At 36.5% G+C, this 15187-nt stretch overlaps 1 protein-coding gene across 4 annotated transcripts in view; it reads right to left on the reverse strand.

Annotated features, from left to right (window-relative positions):
- The window catches only part of CEP290 (centrosomal protein 290), a 55187-nt gene that overhangs the window by 8307 nt on the left and 31693 nt on the right, over positions 1-15187 (reverse strand). For 3 of the 4 annotated variants that reach the window (XM_064450485.1, XM_064450502.1, XM_064450493.1), the window contains 16 exons: positions 14075-14239; positions 13692-13799; positions 13470-13604; positions 12559-12822; positions 11374-11481; positions 10586-10785; positions 9697-9910; positions 9404-9541; positions 9101-9322; positions 8438-8554; positions 6900-7045; positions 5898-6053; positions 5191-5314; positions 3995-4645; positions 2816-2950; positions 2457-2543 (listed from right to left, as the gene is read on the reverse strand). In XM_064450485.1, coding sequence (XP_064306555.1) covers positions 2457-2543; positions 2816-2950; positions 3995-4645; positions 5191-5314; positions 5898-6053; positions 6900-7045; positions 8438-8554; positions 9101-9322; positions 9404-9541; positions 9697-9910; positions 10586-10785; positions 11374-11481; positions 12559-12822; positions 13470-13604; positions 13692-13799; positions 14075-14239 — 2970 coding nt within the window. The remainder of the gene's footprint in view (positions 1-2456; positions 2544-2815; positions 2951-3994; positions 4646-5190; positions 5315-5897; positions 6054-6899; positions 7046-8437; positions 8555-9100; positions 9323-9403; positions 9542-9696; positions 9911-10585; positions 10786-11373; positions 11482-12558; positions 12823-13469; positions 13605-13691; positions 13800-14074; positions 14240-15187) is intronic. The other variant, XM_064450495.1, reaches the window with a different exon arrangement.

Genomic DNA, 15187 nt, shown 5'->3' on the forward strand with positions numbered 1-15187 from the left:
AAATCTTACTTTATTGCTTATTTCGCAGTGCAATTTATATTTATAAAAAAGATGGTGTATTTTGGGGTGACTTGAACCCTGAAGTTTCTTGCATACTTAGCTCCATAAAATGATATACATACAAACGTTAGATGTGCCAACCAGGAATGAGGCACTGCTGGACTTGCTATTCACAAACCGAGAAAACCTGCTTTGTAATATCTCGGTCAGTGACAGCCTTGGCCGCAGTGATCATAATACTGTGGAGTTCGGGATCCTGCTGAACGTGCTGAAGGACAGCTCTAAGACAAGAGTTCTGGATTTTAGAAGAGAAAACTTCAGTTCACTCAGGGCTTAGTTGGAAGGGATTCCATGGGATGCTTCCATGGAAGACAAAGGAGATGGTGAGTGTTGGGAGTTCTTCAAGAACTCTCTATTGGAAGCATAAAACCAGTTTATCCCCTATAAATGAAAGGGAAGTAACCTTAGCAAGAGGCCCCCTTGGCTCAACCATGACCTCCTGGGTCTACTCAAATCCAAAAGGGAAGCATACCAGAGATGGAGAAGTGGAGGATTATCTGTTGAGAGCTACAAGGGCATTGCCAAGGCATGCAGAGATGCAGTTAGAAAAGCAAAAGTCCAGCTCGAACTGAAACTGGGCATAGATGTCAAAAATAGCAAGGAAGGTTTCTTCAGGTACATCAACCACAAGCAGAAAAAGAAGGAAAACAGAGGCTCACTGTTAAACAGAATAGGAGAGTCAGTCACCAACAATGCTGAAAACACAGAGGTCCTCAACACTTTCTTCACCTCTGTCTTTACCAACACTGTTGGCTCCCAGGCTTTGGGAATGAAATTGCCGGTTGATCCAAACACCGACCCACCATCAATGAAGGAAGAGTCAGTACATGAATTACTACAGGAGCTTGACCCCTATAAATTGATGGGCCCTGACACCATCCACCCGAGGGTGTTGAGAGAGCTGGCTGACATCATCACAAGGCCTCTCTCCATAATCTTCGAGAACTCGTGGAGAACAGGGGATGACCCAGGGACTGGAAGAAGGCAAATGTTAGCCCTATCTACAAGATCCTCCTCAAGGGAGGATCCGGGTAACTATAGGCCCATCAGCCTTACTTCAATCCCTGGGAAAGTTATGGAACCAATCCTCCTGAGGGCCATCATAAGTCAAATGAAGTACATGACTAGGAAAAGCCAACACGGCTTCACTAAAGGCAGATTGTGCTTGACAAATCTGGTGGCCTTCTACAACAAAGTGACTTGCCTGGTTGACATGGGGCGGGCAGTGGACATTGTCTACCTGGACTTCTCCAAGGCTTTTAATACAGTCCTCCATGGCCTCCTCCTGTAGAAATAATGCGTTATGGCCTAGACAAGTGGTCTGTGCAGTGGGTGGGGAACTGGCTGACAGGTCTCACCCAAAGGGTGGTGGTAAATAGCTCTTTTTCAAAGTGGCAACCTGTCACAAGTGGAGTCCCCCAGGGATCGATATTGGGCCCAATGTTATTCAACATCTTTATAAGTCATCTGGATAGCGGCATCAAGTGTAGCCTGACGAAATTTGCAGATGATACCTAATTAAGTGGGGAAGTAGAGACTCCAGAAGGGAGAGCTGGTCTGCAGGAAGATCTGGATAGGCTGGAAGAGTGGGCCAGCAAGAACCTTATGAAGTTCAGCAAGGACAGGTGTAAGGTCTTGCACCAGGGAAAACATAATCCGGGAGTGCAGCACAGACTGGGATCCACCTGGCTGGAGAGCAGCTCTGTGGAGAGGGACCTGGGGGTCCTGGTGGACAGGAAGCTCAACATGAGCGAACAGTGTGTTGCTGCGGCCAAGAAGGCCAACAGGATGCTGGGTTGCATCAAAAAGGGCATCGCCAGCAGAGAGAAAGAAGTATTATCCCGCTCTACTCAGTGCTTGTCAGGCCACACCTGGAGCGCTGTGTGCAGTTCTGGTCCCCGCTATACAAAAAGGATGTGGACAGGCTGGAAGGGGTCCAGAGAAGGGCCACCAAGATGATCAAAGGACTGGGAAGCCTGCCGTACGAGGATAGGCTGGGAGAACTGGGTTTGTTCAGCCTTGAGAAAAGGAGGCTCAGAGGGGATCTCATCACTGTGTACCAGTACTTAAGGGGTAGCTACAAAGAAGATGGAGACTCCCTATTTACACAGAGTCCCATGGAGAGGACAAGGGGGAATGGACACAAGTTGCTCTTGGGGAGATTCCGATTGGACATGAGAGGGAAATTTTTCACACTGAGGACAGTCAGCCATTGGACTAATCTCCCCAGGGAAGTGGCTGACTTAGCCATGTTGGACACCTTTAAGAGTCGTCTGGACAGGGTGCTGGGCCATCTTGTCTAGCCTGTGCTCTTCCTAGAAAGGTTGGACTAGATGATCCCTGAGGTCCCTTCCAACCTGTGATTCTGTGATGAAAAATGATGTTACAATACTCACCCCTCTGATGCTGCCCAGCTTTCGTTCAACATCTGTCTTCTCTTTTTTGAGAAGTTCACACATTTCTTTTAAGTCACTGACTTGGTCCTAAAAAACCCGAAGTAATAAGCAACTTACTTAGATCTCAAATTGGGGTGAAGAGTAACAAAATTACAGTGGGTTTACTTTGAAAAATGTAAAGAGAAATCAATTTCCCATCACAATGACCTTTTTCATCATTTCTACCAGCCATTTAACCTTCTTGTCTTCCATAAAAACACGAAAAACTCACAGTATGTACAGAAAAGATATCAATTTATTTTAAAGCAATCCCTTAACCTGTGTCAGGGTAAAGGGAAGTAAAGGTAAAAAGACATTACCTTTAGTCTTGGCAAATCTTTATTGGCCTGCTCTAGCTGGAACCTTAGTTCAACGTTTTCAGATGACAATCTTAAATTTTCCTTTAAAACCTCTTGTTCTCTTCGATATTGATCATCTGATCCTATTCCTGATGTCTTAAGAGAATAGAATGGAAAAAAATTATTATTAAATGGTAATGCACTATTCATTGTATCAGTTGTAGCTGATAAAGAGCATCAGAGAATTAGTATTTTTCACAGAAATAAAATGGATGACAGTTGTATCACCAGTTTTGATCTAATCTGCTCTGACATTAACTCCTTCTCCTAAATTTCCTAAACTTGCTTAACCTTTAAGGGAAATTTACAAATCCATATAAACCAGTAAAAATTTTGTCAAACCAAAATTAACTCTCAAACTATTGGGTAGAAATAAATCTCGAAGTCTAAAAGAGAAAAAAGCTACTGTGTGTAGTAAGCTGTGACACTGTACCTGGGAACAGCATCTACTGTTGCGGACATATTCTGATATGTTTATTGAATAGTACATATGGCATAAGGAATTTCACTGAAATCAAACAGATTACAGAGCAAGTCAGGAAGAGCAATATATAACTCTAGTTCTCAGTCTGTTAGTTCCTACAATCTTAAGTCTTCATCCATGAAGGCTAGTAATTTCTATTACATGAAGAGTGCTTTGCATGCCTCATATATTGCCAATTCCAATCATAAGTATATGGTAAATTATTATGCCTGACTAGTAAAGAGTAAAACCTTTTGATGCTATAATAATCAGCAGGTTTTACTTATGTAAGTATGGAATTGACCATATGATCCATTGATTCATCACTAATAATGATAGGAATAAATATTTGCTTCAATAAAGCATATTTTTTTCTTAGTATAAATAATAGCGCATCGTAAGTCTCTTAGTGAATGAAGGTCATCAACTAGATGCATGTATCATTGATTATTTGTAAACTTTCAATTCCAAAGTTTAGATCCAGAGAGTAGCCTACTTGGGAGCTGACATTCACACCTATCATGAAAGTGTAGGGTTTGCTTTATGGACCACCTGATGACTACTCCAGTATCCCTGCACACCATGCATAAGGAACTGCTGTATTATCAAGGTCAAACTGTTCTATTTCTACATCATTTATACAGAAGAAATGCTAGAGGGCTACTACAGTATCAAACCTTGGGCATTTCACAAAGTTCTGGGGTTGTTTCAATCCCCTCCACACCACTTGAGTAAGTTTCATATTTATCCTCTGCAGTGTGTTGATCCATTCCATTATTCACATTTATTTTTTCTGCTTCATAGTCATTAGCTTGATTAGAAGGTTCCCCTGAATCAGACTGATTGCAGTTCATTCTGTCAGTATACGGCTTTTCTAAACTTTCTTCTTCATCAACATTTGGTTGCTTGAATATTTCTTGCTTCCTCTCCTCTTTTTCAAATTCCACAGTAAATTTTCCATTTTCAGGTTGGGTTATATTTCTGTCTTTTTCACTGCAGTTCTCTACATCAGCTTCAGCTATATTTTTGTTTTTCAATCCTTCCCTAGAAATATCTGTGTCCTCACACTTCTCACTATCTTCAGGATGCTGTTCAAGAGACACTTCTGTGCTTGCATCTGCAGGGGCCTCATGGCCTTCATTATGCATCATGCATCTTTGCACATCTGCTTCCTCATCTATTTCATTGCCATCAGTAATGCTATGATTAGTCTGATGTTTGATTTCATCCCTATTTGAAATAGATTCCTTTTGAAGGCAATTCAAATACTTCTGTTTACTGATACTGATAGGAACAGACTTGGTAAGTTCACTTTGGTCACATGTACTCTGATTCAAGTTGAAGACAGAATGAAGCATGAAAGAAAAGCAGAAGACAGTAAAACAAAACAGGAAGTAAAGAAACCTAGAAGGTACTGTTAAATCTATTTCCTGAAAGATTAAGATAACCCTATAATGCAATATTTGCAATATAATGAACCTTGTAAAAATCGAAACACAACAAAACCACCTAACGTAACTAAAATGCAGCTCAGTATTTTCCCAAACTCTGTGTATCCCAAATTTTCGATCAATATGGAATATAAAAGTAGTCTCTCAGTTGCAGACTCACATACTTATCCCTGATTTCTCCACATATGCGAACGTGCTGAATATTTCAGCTTCTCCCTGTAGAACATGGAAACTGTAAGTTTTGGCGTTGTTTTGTTGTGTTTTTTCAAAAAAAACAGAAGCTGAGTATTTAATATCCTGTTCTAGAATACAATAATTTGAAATAAAACCAGCTAAAGGACACAGAATACCAAATGGATAACAAATAATTTTGTTAAGCAGGTGTGATTCCTCTAGGTAATATGGTTACATTATTAACTTACCCAGGGTCTTGGATATGTCTCTCTCGAACATTGTCTCTGCAACGCATGAAGCTTTTCCTGGAGGTATTGATTTTTGAAATGTAATTCTTCAACAACAGAATCTCGTGGGATTGCTTGCTGTGTTCTACATCCAAAAAATGAATCAAGCCAAAACAAACAAATGGCTATTAATGCAGAAAAACACCCCTTACGGTAAAAAACCCATGAACTTCTAGATTACTAGATGGGATTTTCTGGTATTACTGGGGTAGTTATTCTAAATCAATGTTAGCCATATACACTATTTCAACTAATCCCCGTGAACTGAAAATACTTAGTTTGGCAAAAGGAATCTGCTCTTTTGAGAGGTGTACAGCTTCTGTTACTCAGATATGCTATCCACTGTGAGAGTGGATACACTGATTAAGAATACACTCCCTAACTGCAGCTTAGCAGCTCCAGTAACTTTCACCAACTCTAAACTGTAATCATAATTTTACACAATAGGAGACAGATGTTTTTCATATTATTTAGCTTTTCAGAATAATGAATTAATGCTGCATGTTCTCTGAATAAGCACAATTGCTCCCAAGTAGCTTTAAGTTTGCTTGTTTCAGACTCAAAGAAGGATTTTTAAATTCCCATCCGTTTTTTGACTTATTGAATCAGTTGGTCTAATAGAGACTATCTCTTTCCATTTTTATAGATTCTTTTAAAATGCCTCTCACCTCATGTGAGCAACTTCATTTTCTAAATCTAGATTCCGTTTTCTTAGTTCTTCCAGTTCTTTTTCAGTCTCTGAGGCTCTTACTCCAACAACACGGTCAACAGTGACACCAGTAATTTTCAGTTTCTTCTGTAGAGCAACTTTTTCTTTCTCAGTCCTGCAACATCCAGTAAATTTACATTTAAAACTTTATTTGCTAACTGGCTTTCTTGAAGAGAAAATATTTTCTGTCTTAAAGAATCCACATTTGTAATTTATTTGCTCACTGAACCACACCCCATTTTCTGTTTAATAAGGTTACCTTTCCAAAAAACCTCAAGCCCAAAACCAAAAAACTAAACCTGGAAAACCAATTAACATTAAGTCAGTGTCATGCATGTCATAAACCACTTGCTGGTCTTACCTGTGTTTTATCTGAAATTCATGCAAGACTTGCTAAAAATAAATGCCATTTTGAAGCAGTTTCAAACCACAATCTAACAACAGCCAGAACCACCATCACAGTTTCCTTTCTCTTCTGCATCTGCCGTTACTGTACTGAAGTAAACATAACATTTGCAGAGGGTTTGCCCATGTGTTATTTTTAAAAGGCTTCCATCTCATAATCCTAGAACCGTCAGTACTGCAGTAGCACTACATGTAACAGTAGCACAGTATCGAATCCTAGCAATCTCATTAAGTAACACAGCGGTGACAAAGAGCCTGTCGTCATAAAGCTGTTATTCGTTCCATGGAAATAACAGGATGCTATATACAAGAAGCATAATAAAGGACTTAAATTAGTTTTATTCAGAGACAGTTTCTTGTAATAAAGGTAGTTGGCTTCTACAAGGGAAAGGATAACAGAGGAATAGCGGGCTGCCTGAAAATTAACTAATCCTTTTAATCTCAATAGCAATGTAAAATTCTAGGCATCAATACTGTTATAAGTATTATGTGGCAAACATATTTGGATTTCTTTTGTGTCATAATTTTGTAGCTGAATCTACTAAAACCAACTCACTTGGTATAAATTTCCTTCAATGTATTTAACTGTTTGGCTAAAGCATCTGCTTCTTTTTCCTTTTCCCTTAGTTTGTTCCGCAATCCTTCCATTCTGGTTTGCCATTTTTTACCTTCTTCCCATCTAATTATTTCCTCCTTGGAGGTCTGTGAAGCACATAAACAAATTATGTATTTCTTCTCAAATTTTTTTCTTAAAGCAAAATAAGCAAACATGTTAGAAAAGCAAGAATGATATATTCTTATTTATCAATTTAAAACATAAAGCTATAGCAGGCATGTATTATTTACCTTATTTACCATAAGGTAAATAGCAGGCACAGCTGATACCTTAAGTATGCTGCAGTGACTGGTGTCTAAAGCTGATGCAATTTAACACTATTACCGAATTCTTCCTTAGCTTTTAATATTCACTTTACAAAACAGAAGTGAAACATTTGATGAAATCAGGGTGCAAGTGCAATGTATCCTTTTACTTTGAATTACACATTAGTAAAGAAGACAGATTACAGAAAAAGAAGTGTTTTTCTATGCCAGTTTACATCAGATCTGTCTCCTGCAGCTCACCAGGAGTTTTTATGGCCCTGCTGCACAGCTGTACAATTGGTCATTTTAGTTTATTTTTTTCTATGAGAAATTATACCTTCTATGAGAAGTTACACCTGTTAAAACCTGTACCTACGTGATTGCAAATGGTTACTGAGAAATCACAGTCAATATTCCTGTAAGCAATTTTGGGTTTTTTTAATGAACTTTTCCCTTCTCCAGTTAGCCCATGTCCTTTCTTCATTCTAAGCAGTTACTGCTACTAAGGGACAGACAGAAAGCAAAATCTTGGAAAAAGGAAAAAACACGCCAAGTTTGAGAAAAATCTCTCTAGACACTAAGCAACAGGTAATTTAAAAGTCTCCAATGAACTGGAAGTGAAAGTGCAGTCCTACAATAATATTTAATGTCATAAATAGTCTGAATGTCATTATATAAGCATGCTATAATATTCCAGTATACTTTAAGATTCCTATGACAAGCCACTAATTGGTTACTGCAGTAGTCGAATAACAAGCAAAAATACCAAACAAAACAACTGGTAAAATGAACACATCTCCAATTGCTTAGAACCTCTGGTATGTGGAGGTCACTACTGTGAAGAATAATCACTTACACAGACATCATCCCTATTAGGATTTACACTTTTGCTCCTATGTACTTCATGTTTTTATCATTGCATTGATTTCACAAATGCACATTTGACAGCACTTACGTAGTCAATTTCACTGCTACCTATATAATCTTAGTTTTCTAAGGTTTGTAATGGATCTTTAGTTCTACAAAAAGAGCAGGCAAACATTAATATACCAGTACTAATCAACAAGAGCAGTAACAAAGAGCATGGGAAACATGAAGAAGTTAGAGCCATGAAACTGCTTTTCTTTTGATCAGGTTGGGTTGGTTGGTTGGTTGTTATTTAGAGGCAAGAAGGAGAGCTGAACGGCCTAGCCTGAAGATGTCTTTCAAACCCACAATATAAACATCACATACCTTGTCTTCTCTTACACCTTTTTTTTCTGTTTCTTCACACTTCTTCTCAAGTTCACTTTCCAACTTTTTAATTTTTTTCTGAAGTGCATCTATGAGATTCTGTTCATCAGCTTTGCTCTGAAAAATTACAAACTTGTACAAACCTAAAAGTTTAATGACCACTAAGTATTTTTCTCCACTCAAAAAATAAGGACTTTAATTCCAATTGGTAGAATTAGTTTACAACCGAAATGATCTTTTCAAAATTATCTTTAAATTATTAAAGTATTGGAATGTAACTTTGCATTCTAAACTGAATAATCAGCAGCAAGTAGCTGAATTTTTTTTAAAAATAGACAACTCTGCTGTATATTCTTTACTTTTATTCTGAAAGGGGAAATAAGGACAGCCAAGAAGATCACAAAATTCTATTTCGTTGTAATTCAACTCCTCAGACTCTTTCAAAGATATTTCAAGGAGCAAGTATTTTTCAGTCTCTTCCTTTTATTTGAGGCATACTTCCAACACCAAAAGCTAATAGCTAACATGTAACCCAGCTGGTGAGCAAACATAAATTTTTAAGTCAAGTATAAGTCTCAATGCCTGCCAAAAGCACTTAATCCTTCCCCCCAAGACCAGAACATCTATGCAGAAACTTGACCCAGATCAAACATTTACTTCTACCTGAATGCTACTGCTTAGCCTCCTAATACGTTTCTTCAGTTCTTCATTTTCTTTTTCCATTTCATCTTTTTCTCTCAACATTTTAGCAAATGCTTTTTGTTTCCTCTGAAGTTCTTGGTTCAACTCATCCTTTTCATCAGACAAAGAACCTTCCCTGGTTTTACTTATTTTAAGGTTATCTGTAAGTTTTGTAATCTGATTATTTAATTCCTCTATCTGTGTCTGGAAGAAAACAAACAAAACAGCAAATCAGGATTATCAACAATACAACTATGCAATACAATGATATTACCTACTACTCACCATAAGCCCCTTTGTTTGTCTGTCAACAATTTCCTGGACATTCATATATGCCTCTTTTTGTGATGCAGCAGAAATAATCTGCTGCTCAGCATTAGCAGTCATTTCTGCTCGGAGTTCCAGAAGTGCTTTACTCAAAGCCTGAAAATAGTAAGTGAAGAAGCTGCTAATATGAGCATTACAAAACTAGAAAAGGCAATTATATTCTACCTTTGGCTGTACTATACATAGAATCTTTAACCATTAAGCAACATTAAACATTTACGTGACATAGGGAGTAATTTTTGTTGACTAACTTTCTGCTGCTTCTCTTTTATGGCTAACTGGCTCTTCAACTGATCCACCAGGTTTTTCAGCGTCGCTGTGGGTGCTCTATTATTTGCTTCTTTTTGGACCTCTAGCTCAGCTTTTACATTCCTTAATTCCTTCTCCGTCTGAGATAACATGCTCCTCAAATCATTTGCTTCATCTTTTAGTTGTTCCACATCAACAGTGTGCTTTTCCTGAAGCCTAATAAAAAATAAGCATTAATAGGGTGCACTGCAATAATTAAGTCAGGAAATGCCAAATAAATAACAAAGGGCACAATGTTGTATTTTTTATTATTGTTAAAGCAAATGACACATAGATTTGGAAACAGCAAAAAACAACTGACTCAACAATGAAAGTGTCCACTTAATAGGAAAATTATGCAAGAAGATCAGAAAAATGAGATTAGAGCATCATTCATTCTAATTCCTGGCCCTACCAGGTAGGGAAAGCATCATACTTTTCTCCTTTTAAACACGGGTTAAATTTTTCTGAGTTGTTAGGCAGCAAGGCCAAATGGATGTATCAAGGGATTAAAAAACCCCAAAACATAAGCCAGCAAGTATCGCAGTAGCTTTAAGAGAACTCTCATACCAAGATTCCTTGAATACTTTCTTTTTCACTGAATGGCACAAAGCTAGCAACTGAAAGGCATTTTTCCAAGCCACAGTTTCTCAATATTAGCCCCGATGAAGGGCTACAGATTAAAAATAATTTACGATTACCTATCATAGTAACTGTTTTGAGTTACCTTTTCAGGCAAATCTTAAATTCAGCAAAAACATGTTGAATTTGTTAGACTAGTCCTGTAGCAGCAATATGTAATTGACTTGATCCAGTCCAATTGTGACTTATACTAACAGTCTAAAAACTTACTGAGCTCTGATAGTCTCAAACTCTTTGATTTTCATTAAAGTAATTTGTTTTTGTTTCTCCAAATCAGATGATGTTTTCTTTAATTTTCCAACAAGTGAAGCAAGAGAATTATCCTGTTCTGCTACAGTTTGCTCCATTTCAGCTAAGCAGAGAAAATGTTTGTTGTTGGAAAGTGATAAAGAAGTCTTTTTCACTAACTCCTGTAAAACAGAACAAATGCATGTGATAAACATTTTAAGCTTTAAATCAAACATAAGCATTACTAATGCATTTTAAACTCAATCCTGAATATAACAAGCATTATTATCTAACATATTTATTTACTGAGATGTGATTCTTAGTCCACAGAGAAAGCAGTTGCACTAGTTTGGAAAGAGCTTTGTGGACCTAATGGTCCACAGAATATCCAGTTAAATCCAGGTTTCACCTTATCATAAAGCGTCAAGAGAAAAATTGTATTGAAATGGGTTAGTTTAACATAACCACAGATTGAATGAGAAGAACAGAAAACAAAATATACCTCTCTCCTCAAGCCTCCATAAATTAAGACGATATGAAAAATGCTTATATATACTGAGCTGGTAACTTTGCTTTCTTATACTTGACTTCTAATCCACCTCTTGCGAATTCTCTCAAGAATACTACAATAATTCTGTATCAACCATCCATTTATTTTTCCTGTCAGCATTTATTACTTACTTTTGACTGCAAAACTGTTCTTTTGAGCAACAATTTAAAAAATTTGGGAACAACTTCACTAGCCCACAAATATACCACAAATAACTCACCAAAGCAGTCTCTTTGAATTTATTAAAGGAATTGTCAGTATGCAAATTTAACTTCTGGTGTAGAACTCTAAGGTCTTCCTCATGCTTCTTTGCTATTGCCTCTTGTTCCTGTTAGTTCAAAATAAATATATAACTCTACTAATGCACAGTATTCCAGAAAGTCATGAAACACTATAGTACCTTCCTGTTGATTGCTCATTCATTGCTCAGTATTGCTCCCCAGATTTTCCTCTAATTCTGGCAGTTTTAAAAATTCTTTTCTTCTTGCTATAATCAATGATTTTTTTTTTCCTTTTGAACACTATTGGGAAAAAAAAATCTACTATTGCAGTTTTAAGCTACGTAGCAAGTAGTATGGTGTAACAGGACAGGAGCTGGAGAGCAAAACAGTTAGTGTTGGATCTCACCAACTATGACTATCAATATGGATAGTGATATCCATACTATGTACTTTTCAGGTCTATTTACTTTGGGCTATAGTGTGATCCCATGGATTGAATGTCTGCTAGCAGACAGAGCACAGTAGACTCATTTTCAGACTGCATCTTCTGCCTTAGTTCCAAACCAAAAAACTTGATTTGTCCCAGAAGATGATAGGAAATCTGCTTTGGAAATGTGTTCCTGATCCAGATACACTAAAACTGATGCATGTTTAGTCTTGAAGTACCTCTTACACATGACATTTATGTTTTAAAATATGCTTTAAAAGGTATAAAGAATATAAAGTATGCTGAAATAATATAAAGTATGCTTAGATACACTGTTTATGCTTTAAAATATGCTTTAATTTAAAATATGCTTTAAGAAGCACATTTTCCATAAATGCTGTCTTTCCTGTACCTTCCAAATTCACTACAAGATGCAGTCCAGAGATCATTGTTGCAAGTACTGGAATATCTCATATAAATATACAATATACTAAGACCGTTTCTCTCAGCAGAATTTTAATTTTCTTCCTGTCACACTAATTTAATTCCTAGACAGGCATCATATCCATAACCTCTTGACTGAGCAAGCCTCCTATTTTAAGTTAAAAAATTCTATATGAACTTCCTACATTAAAAATTACTAATTGTCTCTGTCCAGTTACCTCTGAGGTCAGAAACTTTTTAAGATTTCACTAGCAATCATATGAACTCAAACAACTTAAAAATGGAAGAAATTTTGTGCAGAAAGTTTAACTACCTCTCTTGCTTCAGCAAGCAAACGTTGGTATTTTTTTAACACTTCTTCCTTTTGATTTAATCTTGCTTGCATATTTGCAATCGTTTGATGAGCGATTTTTATGGCACGATGGTACTCTGTATCATCTTGTTTGCCTAAATCAGCCATTATTTTCTCTCTTTCTGATGTTGAAGGTAATCGAAGTCGTAGTTCATTTATAACTTTGTCTCTTGATAAAACATTTTGTTCAGCGTTCCACAGAGCAGTTTCCTTTTCTTTTAATTTCTACAACGAAAGGCAATTGCTGCATTTCCAGAATTCAAACACTGCATAAAGGTCTTACTTTTTAAAAAACGTACCAGAAAGATTTGTCTAAATGGACTTATAAACACAAAACACTCAGTTATGGCTGTATGGGATTATGAAAACAGTCCCAGAATATCATTACCATGTCCTTATGTGTTATTTGCTCGTCCCAAGACACTTATGCAAGTCATTCTGTGCTATCAAATTAAGAAACTGGTGTTTTTCAAATTTCTTAAGAACCACAAAGTATCTTCTGTAGCAGAATTTCAATTTAGCAACCCAAGATAAAAGGATTTTGCTACGCTACTTGTTAAATGTAATATAACACTTGCTAAACTTAAGTAGTTCTAGTCAACTGAATTTTGTACAGCAAGGGCGTCTTACCCTGCTAAATGAATGTTCCAAAATATTCAAAAAATTTTTAAGCATTTTAAACATTTAAGTATTTTAACTAATTTTAGTAATGGTGTGATGATATTGTTTACATTTTCTCTGTGTTAAATACTTCTAAGGGACTGGACACATTTGAGTGACATTTACAAAGGATATTTATCATATAAAAAAAATTAAAGGGCATAAAAATACGAACTTTTTCCCTTTATATGATAATTTATGCATTTAATTACCTCCTCCAGTGATTTGCAGGTTGCCCTAGTTTCCAGGATTGTTCGAATATGCTCCTGAATCTTTCTCAATGCTAACTCAAGTTGTTGTGGGAGTGGCAAACTCGGGTCTGGAACTGATCCTGTAGCCTCTTCTAACTGCACAGAAAGATTCATATTCATGTAATCTGACAGCTCTGAAAAACGTGCTTATGAGTCTATTTTTAGTTAATTCAGTGCATGTACCTTTAGAGCTGTACTAAGTATTTCATTTTGTTGATGATCATACAGGTCTAACTGGCGCTGCAGTTCTACTTCCCTCTGGTCCCAAGCCATTTGCCTTTCTTCATGAAACTGGAACAAATGTTTGATAAAGGTATTTTATTTACATGAAATTTACATGCAAAGGTATTTTATTTACAGGCAATGGGAATTCTATAACCAACTTAAACAGAAAAAGAAAAAAGAGAGAGCAAGATGTAAAATGCTTAAATGTGTTATTAAGAATAATTATGGAACCAAGATACAAACATCTATGTTAAAAACTTACTGCGAAGAATCTTCCTTTTTAAAATCACTAGTGAAACAAAGAATAGGCTGTTTTTCTCACAGCATGCAGAAATACATACCTTGTTCTGCTGCACAATTTCTTCTTCCAGATTATTGATTGTACACTCATATTCAGAAATTATATTACGCAAATACTTCACCTCTTCCTTTTGCTTCACTAACTCTCGATTGAGTTTAAGTTCCTGCAGATGGAGTTCCTCCATCTTCATATGCCATTCAATTACCTAATAATGAATGATACACTATTTTATTTACCAAGCCCACAGGCCAACTAGATGCAACTACACTCTTTTCCTTTGAAGAAGTATGGCACTTAACCAACCAACAGGAAGAAAGAGGTTCTGCCTTTTTAAGCTTCTTCACTTCTCTTGTGTGAGGAGGCACAGCAAGACTATGAAATTGCAAGAGCAATGACTGAGAAATGCAGCAGACAATTGAAGAGGCAGTAGGTTTTCCCAATACTGACACAAGTGTATTGCAAATAATTTTCAGATGACCTAAGACCCTATGCAAATGTCCAGACTGAACAAAAAAGCATGCAAGAAGTTTCGTTGATGTCTCTAAAACAGTGAGATTTTTTCAAAAACATTAAAACTGAATGTATTAAAAAATGCACATGTACTACGAATAACAGACATACTTATGTCAAAATGCTCTAGAAAAAATATTTGAAAACTGGCTTAAAACTAGAGCATGCCAAGAGTGCTACAATCAGTGCTTACATGCACACATCTTTAGTTATCAGGTATTTAACCATATTATATAATACACAGTGATCAGGAAGAGAAGTGAGAAAGCCTTAGTAAAACTTCAGGGCAACATTGTTTACAACAGCAATCTATGATTAAGTAGAATTACATGAGAATAATAACATTTCTGACCCAGCTGCCTAAATTATTGCCCCTGGATTTATTTAGAAGACATGGATTTGTAATGAAGATTTCAATGCAAGCTCATTCAACAGAACTTCAGAATGCTACTTTGTGTTCAATTTAATTTCATTCATAATTCAATTAAATTCATAATTTAATTAAATTTAATATAAATGATTTCATAGTTAGCCTCTACTTCCTATGCCACTTAATTGGGCACAAGAGAAAAATTAGTAAATCTAACTCTACTGACTTTCACAGGGCAAATGACTAATGATGTATTACTTTTTTAAAACAGGA

This window comes from Phalacrocorax carbo, chromosome 1, assembly GCF_963921805.1.
Source record: "Phalacrocorax carbo chromosome 1, bPhaCar2.1, whole genome shotgun sequence".
In the NCBI taxonomy this organism is placed as follows: domain Eukaryota; kingdom Metazoa; phylum Chordata; class Aves; order Suliformes; family Phalacrocoracidae; genus Phalacrocorax; species Phalacrocorax carbo.